The sequence below is a fragment of the Salvia miltiorrhiza genome, chromosome 3, assembly GCF_028751815.1.
Source record: "Salvia miltiorrhiza cultivar Shanhuang (shh) chromosome 3, IMPLAD_Smil_shh, whole genome shotgun sequence".
NCBI lineage: Eukaryota > Viridiplantae > Streptophyta > Magnoliopsida > Lamiales > Lamiaceae > Salvia > Salvia miltiorrhiza.
Window position 1 is genome coordinate 61,845,928 of NC_080389.1, and position 22,400 is coordinate 61,868,327.

General features: G+C 33.2%; 4 protein-coding genes across 4 annotated transcripts in view; all 4 read left to right on the forward strand.

The window, feature by feature from the left end:
- LOC131015234 (probable glycosyltransferase At3g07620) overlaps nucleotides 1–22,400 on the forward strand; it is a 1,181,237-nt gene that overhangs the window by 317,696 nt on the left and 841,141 nt on the right. The gene's annotated exons all lie outside the window — the stretch shown is intronic.
- On the forward strand, nucleotides 37–855 carry LOC131019110 (receptor-like protein 43). Its single transcript, XM_057947793.1, has one exon. The coding sequence runs from the start codon at nucleotides 37–39 to the stop codon at nucleotides 853–855; it is 819 nt and encodes a 272-aa protein (XP_057803776.1).
- On the forward strand, nucleotides 6,567–10,204 carry LOC131019111 (probable LRR receptor-like serine/threonine-protein kinase At3g47570). The gene is made up of 4 exons (XM_057947794.1): nucleotides 6,567–7,407; nucleotides 7,482–7,700; nucleotides 7,776–9,767; nucleotides 9,861–10,204. The coding sequence occupies exons 1-4, from the start codon at nucleotides 6,567–6,569 to the stop codon at nucleotides 10,202–10,204; spliced, it is 3,396 nt and encodes a 1,131-aa protein (XP_057803777.1).
- On the forward strand, nucleotides 14,407–19,313 carry LOC131015221 (probable LRR receptor-like serine/threonine-protein kinase At3g47570). The gene is made up of 3 exons (XM_057943511.1): nucleotides 14,407–15,321; nucleotides 15,396–15,614; nucleotides 15,701–19,313. The coding sequence occupies exons 1-3, from the start codon at nucleotides 14,415–14,417 to the stop codon at nucleotides 17,707–17,709; spliced, it is 3,135 nt and encodes a 1,044-aa protein (XP_057799494.1). The 5' UTR covers nucleotides 14,407–14,414; the 3' UTR covers nucleotides 17,710–19,313.

Here is a 22,400-nt window from a genome sequence, read left to right on the forward strand (position 1 = left end):
CTACCTCAAAAATATTTCAAGAATTTCAGAGCAATGATGGATGTGAAAGAAAATCAAACAAATCCAACACCAAGTGATGATGATGATGATGATGATGATGATCGCGCCTTGCTATATTATTTGGAGATGAGAAAAACAAATCTAACACCAAGTGATGATGATTGCACCTTTCTATATTATTTGGAGATGAGAATCACCTTGAAAGGTGTGAATCAATTATTGAAGAAGAGATTGTTGAAAACCTTTACAACTATTGACTTTTCCTCCAATAAATTCTCTGGGAGTATTCCAAATTCCATGGGTAATCTGAATTCTCTGAGATACTTGAATTTGTCCCACAATAATCTCATGGGACACATACCTGCATCTCTTGGAAATATAAGTGTGCTTGAATCATTGGACTTGTCATCGAACAAATTGGATGGAGGAATTCCAAGTGATTTGACGAGGTTGACATTTCTCGAGAAATTAAACCTTTCAATGAATGATCTCGTGGGGCAGATACCACAATCTAATCAGTTTTCCACATTTGAGAATGATTCATACATCGGAAACTTGAGATTGTGTGGAGTCCCGTTGACGAGAAAATGCAATGAGGAGAATGGGCGACAGATGCAGCCAGAAGAAGAAGAAGAAGATGAGTATGGATTAATTGATGGATTTGGTTGGAGAAGTGTGGTGATGGGATATGGAAATGGACTCATAGTTGGAATTGGAATTGGTTGTTGCATTATTCGATTTGGAAGGCCAAGATGGTTGGTGGAATTCTTTTTTGGCGTTGGATACACATACAAGAAGAACAAGAAGAAGAAGAAGACAAGGAAGAGAGCTACTCCAACACAGAGGAGAAGTTGATTCAAGACAAACATGTATTATCAACTTTTCTTTCTTACTTTCTTTTTATCTGTTCTGGACTTCAGATTGTTTTTTTATTGCTACTCGTGAGTTTGTGATTTAGAGTTTATAAAATGTTTATGTTATAACTTTGTATTTACAAAAATACGCTCATCTAAAATTCAACCTAACATGTATTTAAATCCCCATAAGCCATCACACGAAGAAGACGACAGTGATTTTGCTGATTTTCTTACATTTTTCTTCATTCTTCGTTGTGGGTTTTCTTTGAAAAGTGATTGTGATGGAGTCCCGGTATGATAAAAGAAGTTATTTTCTTGTGGGCTTTTTGTCGAACATTTGGCGGATTTCCTTTTGCCATTCTTTAGGGAATCTTAATTCCCTTAGATACTTGAATTTGTTTCACAATACTTGAATTCCCTTCGTCTCTTGTCATCAAACAGGTTGGGAGACTTCAAAGTCTACAATGCCTCTCCCTTTCTTGTGGGATTTTTGTCGAACATTTGGCGGATTTCTTTTCGCCATTCTTTAGGGAATCTTAATTCCCTTAGATACTTGAATTTGTTTCACAATACTTGAATTCCCTTCGTCTCTTGTCATCAAACAGGTTGGGAGACTTCAAAGTCTACAATGCCTCTCCCTTTCTTGTGGGATTTTTGTCGAACATTTGGCGGATTTCTTTTCGCCATTCTTTAGGGAATCTTAATTCCCTTAGATACTTGAATTTGTTTCACAATACTTGAATTCCCTTCGTCTCTTGTCGTCAAACAGGTTGGGAGACTTCAAAATCTACAATGCCTCTCCCTTTCTTGTGGAGCTTGAGAGCCAGCAGTTTCTCCTCGACGGCGGTGTATTCAGAGGATGCGTTGGTACTAAAATATATAATTATTTTTAGATCTAATCAAATTAAATGATACTAAAATTAATTTACAAGAACCAGAAAATTAGTAAGAATAAAGGTTGAATTGGATGATCATATCAACTCACAAGATTATAAGTTCCACGACTAAAAAAAGTAGTCATAGGCTATGGTTTTTGTATACCTACATCTGCAATATATATAGTGATATTATGCATATGGGGAAAAAAAATCGTTATCTAAAGTAAATACATAACAGTATGATGTGTTCAATCGCTCATACATAACAAGAAAAATATCGTTTTTTATATCTATTAGCAGAAAGAACGTTCGTTGTACGTGTAATTACTATTATTTTATTTGATAATCTATTATTTTAGAAAATTTATTAATTCATCACATTTATTAAATAATTTATTGAACGGGTACATTTATCTATAAGCCTTATCAATAGCTATAGATATATATCACATAGATTTAATGTAATATCTAATGAATTAATATATTCTTATAAATATATAATATGTAAAATAACATTAAAATAAAATATGTAATAAGAGTAAAATAGGCAATCTGCATATTATGCTTAAGGCTCTTTTTATATTCGTATAAATATATAATAAATTTATATTTTATAAATATATAATATAAAATATATAACATGGGTAAAATAGGCAATCCACAAGCTGTGCCTTAGGATGCCTTAGGCTCATTTTCTATTAGTATAAATTATACATAACGTCTATTACCGTTATAAAAGAATTCACAACTATGAGCTCTTAAATTATTAAGTGTCGGAAACAAAAATATTTTATGTTTAAAAAAATGATTTTATACTAGTATTATCTAAATAGTGTATTAAAACTCAACATGTTTTATCTTCTCAATGACATTTAACAGAAGAATAAATTAGAAATACAAAAAATGATTTATAATTATCCATTCAAAATAGAATATGTAATGAAAAGTCAAATTGGCAACCCAAATTATCAACAAATAAAATCCACATACAACATGTTCAAAATTAATCCTAGTAGCGCTTTGTCATAAAATAACTAATTGGACAAGGTTGGCTCACTCATAGTGTGTTGATCTAATCACATGAAAGCTACATGAACTTAGCTAACTGATCATTTTTTCTTCAGTAAATATCAAGCAACGAAAAGTTTAAACTAGTTAAATTTATTCCTCTCATAAAACACCAGTATTTACTCGTCTACGACCAACAAGTAGTATTAGAAAAGGGGATCTAATAGACCTTTGTGTCTGTACGTAACACAAAACCTCATGCATGCCTTAGTGCTAGCTAGGGATGTCAATCTAGCCCGAAACTCGTGCACTGGCCCGATTAACCCGTCAATTCGAGAGGGTTAGGGTTGAAAATTTTCAACCCGATAAAAATTACAACCCGACTAGCCCGTAACCGAATAACCCAGCACCCGGTAGAGTCGGCCCGGCTAACCCGATGGGCTAGCCCAAAAACCCGAATACATAACATAAATTATTTAGATATATATAAAAATTTAAAAATGATAAAATATTATAAAGTCTCATAATTTCGTTTTTCTGTATTTTTGAGATGCTTTGATTTTATGAGTTTAAACTATTGTTGGATATTTTATTATTTTTTCTTTAACAAAGTTGAACATTTTATTGTTACCAACTTATTTTATATGGTATGTAATCTTGATTTTTTTCTTCTTCTTCAATATTTTATATTTTTACATTTCATGCTTGCTAGTTGCTATATAATTTAGTGTGAATAGGGGAATCAAGTTGAAGCACCAAATATTATCAATGTTGAAGAAGAGTGTTGCTCAAATGTTTAGACTTTATATTTATTTTTGAGATGCTTTGTTTCTTTAATTTCAAATAATTGTTGAATATTTTATTTTTATTTTTTTAACAAGAGGAACATTTTATTGTTATTAACTTATTTTATATGTTATGTAATCTTGAATATCTTATATTTTTGCATTTCATGCTTTGCTATATAATTTATATCTAATATCTATGTATATTTTATAATTATACATTAGATCATTAAGAATAAATAAAATACAAATGATAATTTTATTTTTACGCCTTTAGCCTGATTAGTCCGATGGGCTAGCCCGAAACCCGAACGTTTAGGATTAGGGTTGAAGATTTACAGCCCGAAAAAATTTACAGCCCGATTAGCCCACACCCGATTAACTCGGAACCCGATAGGGCTAGCCCAAAAACCCAATGGACTGGCCCGATTGACATTCCTACTTAGTGCATACCTGCAACATGGACAATCTAGATGTCTATCTTAGTTCTAAGGTAGAATTATAGGTTATGAAAGTTTAGGGTCCGGAGGTATTTCACTACCCAATATCACTTGATGTAGCCATTGATTACACAAGAAATTATCATCATCAAAAGAGAAGGTCGCACCAATCGTTGCAACCCGTGGTGCAAGGCATAAAAGTGGTAATGATTTATTCATCTTAAGGGTCCGATTGCTATGCATGATAATTGTGTGATAGATACCTATATCACCCTAACATATTAGTTGCTTCAAAAATCAAAGCCCTTTATAAATTAGTGGTTATCTACTATTCATATATTTTGAATTATGTATCACATCTGAGAAGTGTGATTATTATAACACCTTTTTAATATATCTTACCAAACATCATATTGATATCTAATAAATTAATAGATATCCCAGTCAAAAACATCACGCATTATCTCATACTACGTAGCAAACGATATATACTACATATTTTGCATGGTACGTATATTATCTAAAATTGTGTAAAAGATGAAACACAATATCATATTTAGATGGGTTAAGTCCGTTAGAATTATATGTATAAATTTTAACTTGAGTCAAAACTTTATAATAATCCAAACTAAAACATAGGCATTTTAAATAATTCAAATTTGATAAGATTATAGATTTCTTCTGTTTTAATTTTACGTGTATTGGATCTAATACTTAGAATTCTAAAGAATTCTATTTAATTTTTGAATTTATGAATTGAGGACCTATATTAGGGTCTTACATGCATCGGTGCCATGCAAGCTTTTGTAAGATTTTCTTAAATAATAGATTATCAAATAAAATAACGTTAATTACACGTACAACGTACGTTCTTCCTGCTAGTTAGAATAAAAGGATGATACACTTATATAAAATAGAAATTTGTTTAGATATATATAGCATCAACACATGTTAGTGAATATCCATTTTTTTTTTTTTTTTGAGAATGTGAATCCAATTTCGCTATACATTATTTCCAAAAATAAGTCACATTTTCTCAAAAAAGACAAAAGTCATATTTTCACACTATTGTAATGAATGGGGATCGGAATGATGATATTTTCACACACGCTAACCAATTAGGATAGACTTATTAGAATTAAAATGAAACATATTCTAATCATAAAAAAAAAGTCATGATAGAACTTTCAAAGTGCGCCACCACGCAAAGACAATACTTTTAGCTTTCCAAATAACAATGACCAGTACGCGCATTCGTGCAATGCACGACAAAATTAATCAAAATAAAATGATATGTTTGAATAAATAAATATAATTATTATATAAAAATAAAATATAATAAATGCGAAACATGGTTTAAAAATAAAATATTAATTAGTCAATAAAATCTTTAATTTAAAAACGTAATTTTCAATTATGTATAAAGTGTCATGATTATTATAGTTATTAAATTATTTTAAATTATTTGGTAATGAATATTGATATTTCATTATTATTATTATAGAGTATTTCACAAAATAATAATAATAATAATAATAATAATAATAATAATAATAATAATAATAATAATAATAATAATAATAATAATAATAATAAATATTTTCATACACAAACATAAATAAAAAGTTGTAAAATTTTAACAAAGAAAAAGAAAATAAAATATTTTAAACTTTTAATAACATGTTCATTTTAAATTCATTTTTATGATTTTTATACATATTAAAGATCTTCTGGAAGAGAGATTATAAAAATTGGAGGGAAAAGATGGAGAGAGTAAATTCCTCTTTTATATATTATATACATAGATAATAGTAATGTTTTTTACATGTAATTTGTTTGTTGTATGTTGATCAGTCGTCCCCAGATTTGGTCAAAAAATAAAGCTGTGTGGATATAATTAAATATATACAATTAATTTAGTCAGTAAAGACGGTTTTGGAGTGCTTTAAATATGTATAAACTAAAGCAAAGAATTCGAGTTTCTCCTTTTCTCTTCAGACCATATTACAGCTTTTTTAATGCTTTGGTTTAATCGATTAATTTTCAACAGTTGCACTTTATTTTTTTGTCTTGTATCAACTTTTATTTTTCGGGATAATATATAATGGACTATATATGGTGTACCTTATATATGTTTTTACTAGAGAAAGTGAAAAATTAGAAAACTTGAATTGATAGGTGGAGTGGAAATGAAACGAAATGAAAGAAAAGACTCGGAAAGATTAGTTAGGATGATCCATTTTCCAAAAGGTGAAAAAGGAGTGGAAAAAACAGAAAAACATAGATAGGTCCCACCACTAAGTTTTCTAAGTCAAAAGGTTTAGAAAAATATTGAAATTTATGTTGTATGAATCGGAATCATGATCATTGCATTATAAATTTATAGATATAAAGATTAATATAGCCTGCAATATTATCATAATTGACATATTAATATATCACACTCAAAGGGAAAAACAAAAAACAAAAAAGCTAGACATCAAAAGCCACAACCATGAAGACTCTCAAGTCTTGTAATATTTGTGTATATATATATGATGATTGTTGGATGCAGTTATTAGCGACTTAATTATCATAATACAATCACAATTTGCAGCCATGGAGAAAAAGCTTTATTGCATTTTGCCTTATGCATTGCTAATCACCATAACCTTCCCAATGCTTTCTTCTGAAGCCAAAGCCAAACAACCTCTGAGCCTTGCAACTGATCAAACTGCCCTTCTTTCACTCAAACATACATCTCTTTTACTTGCAACTAATTGGACCAACTCCACCTCCGTCTGCACCTGGATTGGCATCACTTGCAGTTTGCGCCACCCAAGAGTAGCTGCCTTGAATCTCTCCAACATGGCTCTCTCCGCCACCATTCCACCACAGCTCGGACGCCTCTCCTTCCTCGTCTCCCTCGACCTCTCCAACAACCTTTTCCATGGAGATTTGCCTCAACAGCTTTCTCTCCTTCGCCGTTTGAAGTTCTTATCTTTCCGACTCAACAACTTCACCGGAGACATCCCAAAGTCGCTCTCAAACCTCACAAACCTACAATTTCTTGAGTTAACTTACAATTCTCTGAGTGGAGAAATTCCAAAAGAGTTGGGAAGACTTCAAAGTCTACAAACTCTATCTGTTCAATTCAATCGTCTATCCGGTGCTATACCATCAGCCATATTCAACATCTCGACCCTTTTAGTTATAGCATTGGGAGACAATGAACTGAGTGGAAGTCTTCCAACAGAAATGTGTTGTAATCTTCCATTTCTTGCTGGGATTTATGTTTCTTCCAATCAGCTGAGTGGCGCGATTCCCACAAATCTATCCCAATGTTCACGGCTTGAGGTGTTGAGCCTCTCTTACAACTCTTTTAGTGGGGAGATACCTTCAGAAATCGGCTACTTAACATCTCTTCAGTATTTAGCTCTTGGTGGTAACAATTTGAATGGTATGGTTCAAGTTCTTATCACATAAATTTGTGTAAATGAGATTTTATTAGTTTCATGACACTTTTTTTGCCAGGAATACTACCACATGAGATTGGCCATCTTCAGAGTCTGGTTACTTTTGCTGCTGAAAATAATGAGATTGGAGGCTCAATTGATTTCAATATTTTCACGAATATGTCTTCTCTGCAAACCTTATCACTAGCGCGTAACAAATTCATGGGGAACCTTTCAAGGGATGTCGGGAATATTACTACGGTCACATATTTACACCTCTCGGAAAACTATTTTACAGGTACGACAGAGTAATTTTCATGTAAATTGGTCTGTTTAACTACAATATGTGTTTTTGAAATCTCATGTTTTGCAGGGCTTATTCCCACTGAATTTGGCCAACTTTACCATTTGGAGTTATTATCATTATCATTCAACACCTTGAGTGGTTCGATTCCACATGAGCTCTTTAACATTTCAACTCTTCGGATTCTTTCACTTACCGTCAATACCCTGTCAGGGGTTCTTCCAACCCATTTATGCCATGCCTCTCCCTCTCTCGAACAACTTTATCTTGGCGGAAATTCTATCACCGGAGCAATACCCAACTCCATCTCTAACTGTTCTCAACTCACAATTCTCTCACTTGCTGAAAACAAATTGAGTGGTTATATACCTACTCATCTCGGCAACCTAAGACACCTACAAAGTCTTCAACTGTTCAGCAACAATCTTACCCAGGCACCATCTTCTTCCTTCATTACTTCATTGACAAATTGCAGGTCTCTAACTCATTTGTCATTTGGTGATAATCCTCTAAATGGTGTCATTCCAGCTTCTGTCGGGAACTTATCTTCCTCACTTCAAACATTCGACGCTGGCAATTGCAAATTCAGTGGCAGCATTCCTGTTGAAATAGGCAATTTAAGCAATTTGATGACATTAGCTTTGCCAGGAAATGAGTTATCTGGTAATATTCCACTAACTATAAGCCATTTGCATGAACTTCAAGGATTAAATCTGTCTCATAACAAGTTGGGAGGCTCAATACCACATGCTATATGTGATCTATTCAGCCTCAATACTTTAGGTATGAGCAAGAATCAATTTTTAGGCCCAATTCCTAAATGTCTGGGAAATGTCTCTTCTTTAAGATATCTTCTTCTACACTCCAACATTTTGAATTCAAGCATACCATCAAGCTTATGGGGCCTAAAAGATTTGATCTATCTAGACTTGTCCTCAAATTCATTAAATGGGTCACTACCTCTAGAGATGAGTAACTTAGGAGCAGCGATCTATATAAATGTAGCAATGAATCAGATGTCAGGGTCAATTCCTAGCACTATTGGGAAGTTGCAGAATTTGGTTAATCTGTCTTTGGCAAATAATAGACTAGAAGGTTTTATTCCTGTGTCTATGGGAAGCATGATCAGTTTGGCATATCTCGACTTGACGTACAACAACCTCTCTGGGTCAATTCCAAAGTCTTTAGAAGCACTTCAACACCTCGACTACTTTAATGTCTCTTTCAATAGTTTAAGTGGAGAAATTCCTAATGAAGGTTCTTTTAGAAACTTCACTATAGATTTTTTTAAGGGTAATGAGGCATTGTGTGGAATCCCCAAGTTCCATGTCCAAATTTGCTCTTCAATTTCTAATCACAAATCAAAGAGAAAGAAGGTGGAACGAGCTTCATTTATTGTTTTCGGGGTTGTGGCTTTCATCTCAATTGTTTCTTTGGCCTTTATAATTGTCAAAAACAAAAGGAAAGATAAGACGACTAGAGAAGTTGATGAGTTGATATCCATTGTGCCGGAAAGAATATCTTATTATGAACTGCTGCAAGCAACAAAATTTTTTGATGAAAGCAATTTACTTGGCACCGGGAGTTCTTGCTCTGTTTATAAAGGAATTCTTAACAATGGGAAGGATATTGTTGTCAAGGTGTTTAATATGCAGCGAGAAGGTATTTCAAGAATATTTGATGTCGAATGTGAGATACTACGTAGCATTCGACACAGGAATCTGACAAGCGTCATAAGCAGTTGCTCCAATGAAGAGTTCAAGGCATTAGTACTTGAATATATGCCAAAGGGAAACCTTGAAAAATGGCTATATTCCCACAACTATTGCTTGAATATGATGGAAAGATTGAATATAATGATTGATGTTGCATCTGCTTTGGAGTATCTTCACCACGGTTATTCAATGCCCATTGTCCACAGCGACTTGAAGCCTAGTAATGTGCTGTTAGATGAAGACATGGTTGCCCATGTAAGCGACTTTGGGATAGCAAAGTTGTTATGCGATGGAGATAGCTTTGTGTTAACCAACACGCTAGCAACATTGGGTTACATCGCTCCAGGTAAAGTTTCTCTAAATATATTGATTGCACTTCACTTTCAATCAATTAATTGTGTGTTCCTTACTGCATACATCATGATTTTTATTGTTCCAGAGTATGGTTTGGAAGGCCTAGTTTCAACAAGGTGTGATGTGTATAGCTACGGGGTGATGTTGATTGAAACTTTTACGAGAAAAAGGCCTAGTGATGATATGTTTTGCAGAGATATGAGCTTAAAGAGATGGGTAGAACTCTCACTTTCGGAGAACCCAGATGAATTGATAGATGCCAACTTAGTCATGAATTTGGAGGAAGAAATGATTGACAAGAATATGCAGTGCGTGTCATCCATACTTGAATTGGCTCTGAAATGCTCTGCCGACTCTCCCGGGGATAGAATCAACATGAAACAAGCACATGCAGAGTTGCAGAAAATCAAACATCGATTTTCCCAATGAGATTCAAGTAAGCTATGTTAAAGTTCTATGTTATTTCTAAAAGCATATTCTTATCCCAAAGTTCTATGTTATTTCTAAAACCATTGTACTTGTCTTTTAATAAAGAAATTCCTAAAATGTATGGAATGCCTAAATAAAAAATTCGGCCCCGTCAAAGTTCAGCCCCCCAACTAAATAGTTAGTGATGCTTAGTTGTTTATATTCTGGTCAACAGAACAATATTTGCATTGACCAAATGCTCACACTTTAATTTAGAAGGTATGCTATATCTGGAATAATTGTCTCTCTGTTTCTTCCTTTAATTGCTTTATCCAGTAGTATTCTATCTTTTCAAGAGCTTTATTCCGGAGATGCCACGCAGGTCATATAATATGCTCACTTTGTCACACTGAACATGAGGTTGGTTTTACTCATTTTACTCTATACTCATTCATCTTCATCATGAATAAGAATTTGGAAACCTCCACACTACCTGCATTGAAGCATGGCTGCTAGAAGTCTAGAACTGTATATATTCTGTCTCAGTTAAGCTGAATATAGTTACTAATGTCAAACATGTATATAGAAGTTGAAAACATAATACGAGAAAATGGGGAAGGGAAGTTCAAATATGTCTTGGCCTGCTGGACTTGCAAATGAGTTAGGCAAGATTGGTCTTATTTATGGGTTGGCGAAGAGGTTGCCCTGTTCTCAGATTAATAATGTTTTAGCTGTAGTATGATGTGTTTTGGGGATTTTCCATCTTTTTCTCTATCAATATCTTATTTTGTTGGTTTGGGTGTGTTACTCATCAAGTTTGCATAAATTGTGGGGTGTGCATGGGAAGATATTATATATTGTGGAACTCGCAAGCTGTATGATGCATGGTTGTGAGTAGGAAGTATCTTCCTGTATGCATGCTGATCTTTTGTTGAGTAAGAAGAAAAAGATGGATAGTAGTTGATAACAGTGGGTATTGTTGTTAGTAGAGTTCGCGTCCCATTATAAATGTGTAGAGGAAAATAAAGTGTTATATGGACCCTATTGCTTTAAATGGAGGTGGAAATGAAATTGTGAACAACCTAAAATGGCAAAAGTGGAAACGATATCGTGGACGGAGGGAGTATGTGGTTTGTTTTGTGTTCCTTAAACTAACTTCGATCTACAGTAATCTGCACAAATCCAATCTTAATTATTATCTTCTTGTGTTTATGGCCTTAATTAGTTTGCTTAGATCATCTTGTTGCTGAAGCGCACAATGTTTCTATATATTTCATCATTGTTCTTGCCTAGCTGACTAAACGTGGTTTTTTAGTATCAATTTGGAGTTTTCGATTGTTCGCGAGTTTTTCTTGTTTTTGTTTTGCAAGCTCACTATATTGTTGAATGATTTTTTTTTTGGGGGGGCAATTATGATTCCTATGGTTAGCTGAGACGAAAGGTCTTAAGATAGCCGAGACGGAGGGAGTACTATAATTGATATGACAATAGACAAATATTGACAAAATCATGAATTTGGATCCTTAAATGGAGATCGTTAATGGCTCTCATTTTATTCCATACTCAATATCGTGTCCGAATAATATAAATCGACATAAATTTATATTATATTTATTTGTAAATTTATATAGTACTATATTTATTTGCATAGGACCATTTCCACTAAACTTTTTTTAACAAAGAGGCCAAACCAAGGCCTCTCAAAGGGTTTATGGTTTATAAATAAGTTGAATTTGTGCACTGAAATAAGTTAATTTGGTAGTTTCACAAATTTAAGAAAAGTTATAACTCTATCTAGGAGTATAAATTTTAAGCCCATCGAACACGTGCATGCTAAACAATCTTATAAATTGAAAATTAAATCAAACTTGAATTCTTTTAATGTATCGAATACTCTAATATGAAATTTAATATGACCCTACTTAATTACACACGTAATTCCATTGCATCCCTAATTACTACCTTTCAGGACAAACCTCAAGAAACACTTATTAAGAACCTAAAGTAACTGTCTGAAACATGAAGCTCCACTATCATTCATGCCATTTAGTCACCTAAGAAAAATATTAAGACTCAGGGGGTGTTTTCAATTCAGATTCTATATATATAAAAAAATGTATTTCAAATGTCTATAGGTATTCAATTCAGATTTTAAAAAGTCCTTAAAAGTCTGTTGGTATACAATTACTTGTAGATCTAATCAAGTTAAATGATACTAAAATTAAGTTATAAGAGCCTGAAAATTAGTAAGAATAATGGTTGAATTGGATAAGTAGTCATAGGTTAACGGTTTTTTTTATGTTATCTATGTACCTCTGCAATATATATATATATATATATATATATATATATATATATATATATATATAGTGATATTATGTATGAGTGCGCTCACACTTACGGGGAAAAAATCCTTATATGATGCGCTCATACATAATAAAAAAAATATCATTATTTATATATATCTATTATACATAACTTTTTTTGCCGTTATAAAAGAATTCACAACTATGAGATCTTAAATTATTAAGTGTCAGAAACAAAAATATTTTATATTTTTCAAAAAGTTATTTTATACTAGTATTATCTAAATAGTTTATTAAAACTCGATATGTTATATCTTGTCAATGACATTTAACATAAACATAAATTAAAAATAGAAAAAAAAATTATAATTCTCCATTCAAAATACAATATGTAAAGAAAAGTTAAATTGGCAACCCAAATTATCAACAAATAAAATCCAGCCCATATACAACATGTTGAAAATTCAACCCAAAAAACAGTCCAAGTCCAACCCATATTATATAGTATATTTCATTTGTCGCATTAAGACAACAAATAAATAAGATACTAATTAAATATTCACGCTGGAGATGAAAATGAATTTATTTTTAATTCCAACAAAATGATTTACGAATTTTTTTGTAAATTTAAGTTATTTAAATTTTATGCATTTCATATTTATTTAAATTGAGCATTTGAACATTTAAGCTTTTACACTAGTGTTTTAATTAGTCGATTTAGAGATCCAATATTTCTATATCACAATAATTTTAATTGGCCTATGAACTCATCATGCCCTTTTAAACTAGTCTCCATCAGCTATCACCCTCATTTCTTTGCCATCCATCTTCTTCATCAGCCAAAGAAAGCCATCTCACTCATCATTTCAAGAGGAACTCAAATACATATTCTTTGTAAACTTATTGCTTTCTTTTTTCAACAACATGCTTTGTTTGCAAATTTTGTGTAAACTGATTTTATATATATACACCAAAGAAACAACCCCATTCATATGCGATATTATAAACTCAAATGAGCAAAAGTTGAATATATTTTACAACCAATATAAGCTGTACATATGTTTTCTTTTCATTTAGCTGAGCTGCCCAATGTTCTTTTTTTATTTAATTGGGCTGGGGTTTGTAATATTAGTTGGGCCCGTTTCATTTTATTTAGCTGAACCTTATTTCTTTACAGAATTGGGCCGATGCATTTCATATTTTGGGCTGTGCATATTTATGTTTAAACGGACCACCTTGATTATTTAATTAGACTATCGTTAATTTAATTAATTCTGTTTAAAGTATAATTTGTATAATAATATTATATTATTATGTGCATATTTTAAGTAATTATTTATTATATGTTTGAAGCATGACATAAAATTGAATTTGCACAGGGAGAACTGTACGTAGAAGTATGATGTGGCTGCTTCTTATCTCCATTGTATAGTTTTGAAGTGTGGATGTACCTTTTTACTGATTCCTGCTCACTTTAAATTATCCTTTTGGAAGTGGGACTTTTCTCGATCCAAAGTTTGATTCTATATATCTGTTTCTATATAATCAATCGAGATATAAGGATTTAGTTTGCATTTCTATATTGATCAAGTCTTTGTCTCAAATCTTCATCTTCTTCTTCGTCTTCGTCGGCATCTTTGTCTCAACTCTTCACCTTCGTCTCCGTCTCTGTCTTTGTCTCAACCTCACGTCTTCGTCTGCGTCTGCGTCTCAACCTCAAGTCTACTTTAAATTATATATCTGTTTGATTCTATATATCTGTTTGTCTTCGTCTCAAACGGAAAAAACAAAAAACAAAAAAGACGTCAAAAGCCACCACCCATGAAGACTCTCAAGTCTTATAATATTTGTGTATATATGATGATTATTGGATGCCTTTATTAGCGACTTAATTATCATAATACAATCACAATTAATTTGCAGCCATGGACAAAAAGCTTTATTGCATTTTGCCTTATGCATTCCTAATCACCGTAACCTTCCCAATGCTTTCTTCTGAATCCAAACAACCTATGAGTCTTGCAACTGATCAAACTGCCCTTCTTTCACTCAAACATACATCTCTTTTACTTGCAACTAATTGGACCAACTCCACCTCCGTCTGCACCTGGATTGGCGTCACTTGCAGCTTGCGCCACCGAAGAGTTTCTGCGTTGAATCTCTCCAACATGGCTCTCTCCGCCACCATTCCACCACAGCTCCGACACCTCTCCTTCCTCGTCTCCCTCGACCTCACCAACAACCTTTTCTATGGAGATTTGCCACAGGAACTGTCTCTCCTTCGCCGTTTGAAGTTCATATCTTTCCAACTCAACAACTTCACCGGAGACATCCCCCCGATGTTGGGTCAGTTACCAAAATTAGAGTACTTGTCTTTACGCAACAACAGCTTCATAGGTTCCATCCCAAAATCCCTCTCAAACCTCACAAACCTACAATTTCTTGACTTAAGATCCAATTCTCTAAGTGGAGAAATTCCAAAAGAGTTTGGGAGACTTCAAAGTCTACAAACTCTGTATGTTCAACGTAATCATCTCTCCGGTGCTATACCATCAGCCATATTCAACATCTCGACCCTTGTATCTATGGGCTTCACATACAATGAATTGAGTGGAAGTCTTCCAACAGACATGTGCCGTAATCTTCCATCTCTGACTGGGCTTTATCTTTCTAAGAATCAATTGAGTGGCACGATTCCCTCAAATCTATCCCAATGTTCACGGCTTGAGGAGCTGAGCCTCGCTTACAACTCTTTTAGTGGGGAGATACCTTCAGAAATCGGCTACTTAACATCTCTTCAGTTTTTAGCTCTTGGTGGTAACAATTTGAAAGGTATGGTTCAAGTTCTTATCACATAAATTTGTGTAAATAAGATTTTATTAGTTTCATGACACTTTTTTTGCCAGGAATACTACCACATGAGATTGGCCATCTTCAGAGTCTGGTTACTTTTGCTGTTGAAAAGAATGAGATTGCGGGCTCAATTGATTTCAATATTTTCATGAATATGTCTTCTCTGCAAACCTTAGGACTAGGGCGCAACAAATTCACGAGGAACCTTTCAAGGGATGTCGGGAATATTACCATGCTAACAAATTTGGATCTCCAAGATAACCATTTTACAGGTACAAGTGAGTAATTTTCATGTAAATTATCTGTTTAGGTACAATATGTGTTTTTAGCTACAGATTGGAAATCTCATGTTTTGCAGGTCTTATTCCCACTGAATTTGGCCAACTTTACCATTTGGAGACATTAGGACTACTGTTGAACAGCTTGAGTGGTTCGATTCCACATGAGCTCTTTAACATTTCAACTCTTCGGATCCTTTCACTTGTCGGCAACGCTCTGTCAGGGGTTCTTCCAACCCATTTATGCCATGCCTCTCCCTTTCTTGAAGAACTTCATCTTGGCCGAAATTCTATCACCGGAGCAATACCCAACTCCATCTCTAACTGTTCTCAACTCACAATTCTCTCACTTCCTGAAAACAAATTCAGTGGTTATATACCTACTCATCTCGGCAACCTAAGGCATCTCCAAATTCTTCAACTGTTCAGAAACAATCTTACCGAGGCACCATCTTCTTCCTTCATTACTTCATTGACAAATTGCAAGTCTCTAACTCTTTTGTCAATTGATGATAATCCTCTAAATGGTGTCATTCCAGCTTCTGTTGGGAACTTATCTTCTGCACTTCGAACATTCACTGCCGTGAACTGCAAATTCAGTGGCAGCATTCCTCTTGAAATAGGCAATTTAAGCAATTTGATGGCATTGGAGTTGTCAGCAAATGAGTTATCTGGTAATATTCCACTAACTATAAGCCATTTGCATGAACTTCAAGGATTAGATCTGTCTGATAACATGTTGGGAGGCTCAATACCACATGCTATATGTGATCTATTCCGCCTCGACACTTTAATTATGAGCCAGAATCAATTTTCAGGTCCAATTCCTAAATGTCTGGAAAATGTCTCTTCTATAAGAATTCTTCATCTACACTTCAACATGTTGAATTCAAGCATACCTTCAAGCTTATGGGGCCTAAAAGATTTGAACTCTCTAGACTTGTCCTCGAATTCATTAAATGGGTTCTTACCACAAGAGATAAGTAACTTAGGAGCAGTAATACATATAAACCTATCGATGAATCAATTGTCAGGGTCAATTCCTAGCACTATTGGGAAGTTGCAGAATTTGATTAATCTGTCTTTGGCAAATAATAGACTAGAAGGTTCTATTCCTGTGTCTATGGGAAGCATGATCAGTTTGGCAAATCTCGACCTGTCGTACAACAACCTCTCTGGTTCAATTCCAAAGTCTTTAGAAGCACTTCAACACCTCGACTACTTTAATGTCTCTTTCAATAGTTTAAGTGGAGAAATTCCTAATGGAGGTTCTTTTAGAAACTTCACTATGGATTCTTTTAAGGGTAATGAGGCATTGTGTGGAATCCCCAAGTTCCATGTCCAAATTTGCTCTTCAATTTCTAATCACACATCAAAGAGAAACAAGGTGGAACGAGCTTCATTTATTGTTTTCGGGGTTGTGGCTTTCATCTCAATTGTTTCTTTGGCCTTTATAATTGTCAAAAACAAACGGAAAGATAAGATGACTAGAGAAGTTGATGAGTCGATATTCATTGTGCCGGAAAGAATCTCTTATTATGAACTGCTACAAGCAACGGAAAGATTCGATGAAAGCAATTTACTTGGCACTGGGAGTTCTTGCTCTGTTTATAAAGGAATTCTTAACAATGGGAAGGATATTGTTGTCAAGGTGTTTAATATGCAGCTAGAAGGTATTTCAAGAATATTCGATGTCGAATGTGAGATACTACGTAGCATTCGACACAGGAATCTGACAAGCGTCATAAGCAGTTGCTCCAATGAAGTGTTCAAGGCATTAGTACTTGAATATATGCCAAAGGGAAACCTTGAAAAATGGTTATATTCCTACAACTATTGCTTGAATATGATGGAAAGATTGAATATAATGATTGATGTTGCATGTGCTTTGGAGTATCTTCACCACGGTTATTCAATGCCCATTGTCCACAGCGACTTGAAGCCTAGTAATGTGTTGTTAGATGAAGACATGGTTGCCCATGTAAGCGACTTTGGGATAGCAAAGTTGTTATGCGATGGAGATAGCTTTGCGTTAACCAACACGCTAGCAACATTGGGTTACATCGCTCCAGGTGCGAAGTTTCTCTAAATATATTGATTGCACTTCACTTTCAATCAATGAATCAATTAATTATGTCTTCATTACTGCATACATCATGATTTTTGTTGTTCCAGAGTATGGCTTGGAAGGGCTAGTTTCAACAAGGTGTGATGTGTATAGCTACGGGGTGATGTTGATTGAAACTTTTACGAGAAAAAGGCCTAGTGATGATATGTTTTGCGGAGATATGAACTTAAAGAGATGGGTAGAACTCTCACTTTCGGAGATCCCAGATGAAGTGATAGATGCCAACTTAGTCATGAATTTGGATGAAGAAATGATTGACAAGAATATGCAGTGTGTATCATCCATACTTGAATTGGCTCTGAAATGCTCTGCGGACTATCCCGGGGATAGAATCAACATGAAACAAGCACATGCAGAGTTGCAAAAAATCAAACATCGATTTTCCCAATGAGATTCAAGTAAGCTATTTCAATGTTCTATGTTACTTCTAAGATAACATTGTTCTACTACGATTTACTTATTTTCCCAATGATATTCGTGTTTCACATATCTTTCGTGAAGGGAACCAAGTTGCTAACATTATGGCAAATCCAAATACTCCGACTGGTTGGTGGAATCATGCTATTCCCTTGATTGAGGAAGTCGTTCAAAAGGATATTCATATCCCAAATTTCCATCGCAAAGTTAGCTAACGATGTCTTCTTCATTTGGTGGCTTTAATGAGGCATGTAGTGTTGAAGATTTTGAAGAGGCAGTAGATGCTAATTGGGGTGAGGCACTGGATAGTTGTGAGGTGGATGACATAAAGAACGGAAAATTTGGCCTGGTCCTTTTGTTGGTTTTTGCTATCATTGCTAATTCAGTTCTTCTTGTTTCTGCTTTTTGTTCTTGTTGTAATAAACGAGTACTCTTTTTCCTTTAATAGTGATTTTCCCATTAAATTTTCGTCATAAAGGTTTTAATGATGTTCGACCCTTAGTTAGTGTCTTTGTGCTTTCAATGTTTGCTAGGTTTTCTTTTTCTTTTTTCTCCTTTTATATAATTTCTATTTCAACAACTGATGCTCAATTTCTACATATTTTATGTTCTTGAGTTTACATACAATCTTCTTTGTCACAGCTTAAAAGGTGAAATCTTTCTGAACAACGCCTCTGGTCTCCTCGACCATTCTCACCAACTAAAACAACCCCTCTCAAAAGAATTCTGAAAATTTTGATATTCCGTTCGCAGCCGAACTCGATCAAGCTGCCCAGAAGCGCAAACCCGATCTTCACACGGCATAGAAGTTAGCAGCAATTGATTGTGATACTCATCGAGCACACTTTCAATTCGACGTCCCATTGGCGCATTTCGTCGAACATGTGGAGGGCAGCTCGGTATTTCCCCCCAACTTTGCCCTGTAACTCAACAATTTGTTATGCGACTATATATCCAATCAAACAGCCTCTTTTCCCCATCGAGATTACTAAAATATACATGATTGGATAACAATATTTTGGTGGGCATATAAACTATAAGATTACTTATAATCATAAGGATGCTTCGTCATATTTTACTTTCTAGTTATTCCAGAGATGCCGTGCAGGTCATATGCTCACTTTGTAACACTAAACGTGGGTTTTTAGTATTAATTTGGAGCTTCCATTGTTCGTGGGTTTTTTTTATTATTATTATTAAATGTTTTTTTTTTTGGCCAATTCTGATGCCTATGCTATTGATATGTTAAGACTGTGTAACATAAATAAATTTATATATTTATTTGCAAATTTATATATTTATTTGCAGATGACCATTTCGACCAAACCTTTTTAATAAAGGGGCCAAACTAAATGGGTGTTTGGCTAAGTTTATTTTAAAAAATTTATAAGTTTTTGGAGCTTATAAGATACTTGAAGAGCTTATAATTTATAAATTGTCAAAATATTTGAGTAATTGAATTTACACAAAAACTTGGGTACAACTAGATGTACCGTACAATCGGGTTGATCCTGACCCCCCTGACCCTAATCCACATCATGATTCAAATCGTGTAAATGACACTATTTTGAGTGCGGGTGCAACCCGGTTATATCCAAGACCACCTCTTGAATTTATAAGTTAGTTAAAGAGATAATTTTTAGTTAGAGAGATAAAAATTGAAGAGAGATGAACTTGAGAGGGCGTATGATAAAAATAAAAAAATATAGTTAAAAAATATTTATAAAATAATTGTTATATATAAGATTATGAAAAAATAGGCTAAGGTAGAAGAACTTATTTTAAATAGAATTTATAAATTGTTGGAGCTTATTTTTAGAGCTTATAAGTTGTTTAATAACTTATTTTGTCATTATGAAAAAATAGGTTAAGGTAGAGGAACTTATTTTTAAGAGAATTTATAAATTATTGGAACTTATTTTTAGAGCTTATAAATTGTTTAAAAATTTATTTTGTCAAATACATTTAAAAAGTTTACAAATTTCTAAATAACTTATGAATCATTTTAAAGAGGTTCAGCTAAACACCCCAAGTTGAATTTGTGCAATGTAATAAAGTCCCTCGAAGTTTGATGAGTCAATTTGTTAGTTTCACAAATTTAAGAAAAGTTGTAACTCTCTCTAGGAGAATATATAAGTTTTAAGCCCCTCAAGCACGTGCCTATTAAACAATCTTATAAATTGAAAATTAAATCAAACTTGAATTTTTTCAATGTATCAAACTCGAATACTCTAATATGAAATTTGATATGATCCTACTTACACAGTTACACGCAATTCTATTGCATCCCTAATTACTATTTTTTTTTTCCTTTCTAAACAAATCTCAAGGAGTTCGAGGGTTTGTTAAAGTGGATCATTAACAAAAATATAAAGTATTATACACACCCCGAAAAAAAGTATTATGACACATATAGTATTCTTATTGAGTTGAATTATAAATTGGGCACAGAAAAAGAAAGAGAAATGAATTTTTTTTTTTTGAATTAAGATTAAGTATGAAATTTAACTTGAATTAAGATGAAAAATTTAACTGTTAAAAATTTAATTGAAGAATCTAATCAGAGTTGAAATTATTGCCATCGAAAGTCAATTTGGGATTAAGGAACTTCAAAAGTGACATTAGCACTACCCCTATAAATTTACTTTTATTCCACTTACACCTATTTTAACAATTTTTTTTAAAATCTGTGCGAAACCCCAAATAAAACTATTTTTCGTGGACAGAGGGAGTATAATCTAACGAAATAATAATAATAATAATAATAATAATAATAATAATAATAATAATAATAATAATAATAATAATAATAATAATAATAATAATAATTCCCGAACCTGAATAGAAGTAGTGGATCTCCTTGAGAGACGTCCCTAGATTATTAAGTGTTAGAAACAAAAATATTTTATGATTTTCAAAAAATTATTTTATACTTGTAATACCTCGATTTTGCCTCAACAAGATTTTTAGAGGAGTCATTGATTAAGTTGGTTCGCACCCCGGATAAAATTTGTTTTAATTCCAATAAATGATTTGTTAAAGTTTTAAAGCAAATAACCAAACTTTGTACTTTGCATAATTTCAATAATATTATATGAGTGTGATTTAAAGTTTTCATATGAATATCACCTGAGTTTCAAATGATGGATCTTCAAGTCCATTTATTTTTGAAGTTGGGCTGAACTTAATTGATTGCTACTTTTAAAAGTATTTTGGCTAAATTCTTTTAAGCCCATTACATGTATTATTACGCATATTTATACAACTACTTTCAATCACTACATTCTATATTCTTCACGATTCTAAAGAATTCATCTCTAAGTTCTCTAGCAAAAATCTTCAACTTTCTTCTCCCTTTTCACAGAAGACTTCTTCTTCTGTAGAGAAAATTCTGATCTCTTGTGTATATACAAGAGCACACCATACTGCACATAACATGTTTAAGTTTTTTTTTCTCTTTCAAGAATTTTCAAAATTTGACTTTTATGTTGGGCCCCTATCTATTTAATTTTGTTTGGGCTCTTATTTACTAAATGGGCTGCATTTCTTTTAAGATTGGGCCGATTTGTTTTAACATCTTTATTTGTTGGGTTTGCCCATTTAATTTATTAATTGAACCAATGGCTGGTTAATTTGGATTCTGATTTAATTAATTAAATTTCTCATTAATTATTTCTCTCCAAGTGTTATTATATGCATATATTGTTTGATTATATGTTTTAATTTATATACTAAAGTCTTACCAATTTATGGAAGAAAAATATTTTTTAAGTTGATTTTATGCTCAAGTTTTATTTGGAACCCTTAGCAAAGAAAATCAATTTCAAATTTTATTTTGAAAATCCGAGTGTTGCGAATCTAGTTAGAAAGTGATGACAAGTTATGAAGGTTAAGGCTGATTTTAGGACTACAACTTAATTAAGTTGAGAACTTATCTTGTAAGTCCTATAGAAGAAGATATTTAGGTTCCCGATCAAGCCCTATTAAATTGTTTGGATTGTCTCCAAATCAGGTGAGGCTTTATTTATGAAATGTAAGTTAAGCTAATAAGCTCGGTTTTATGAAAAGTTAAAGTTGATGGTTCATGCTTAAAATATGTTTGCTCTCTATTGATTATTGCTTCTTCAGTGCCGGTGTCTCCTGTTGAAGTTACCACAAATCTAAACCCGGGTGGCTGTTGAAGTTACCACATTGAATGAGGCCTTGTTGTAGTTCTGATTGATTTTGATTGAGTG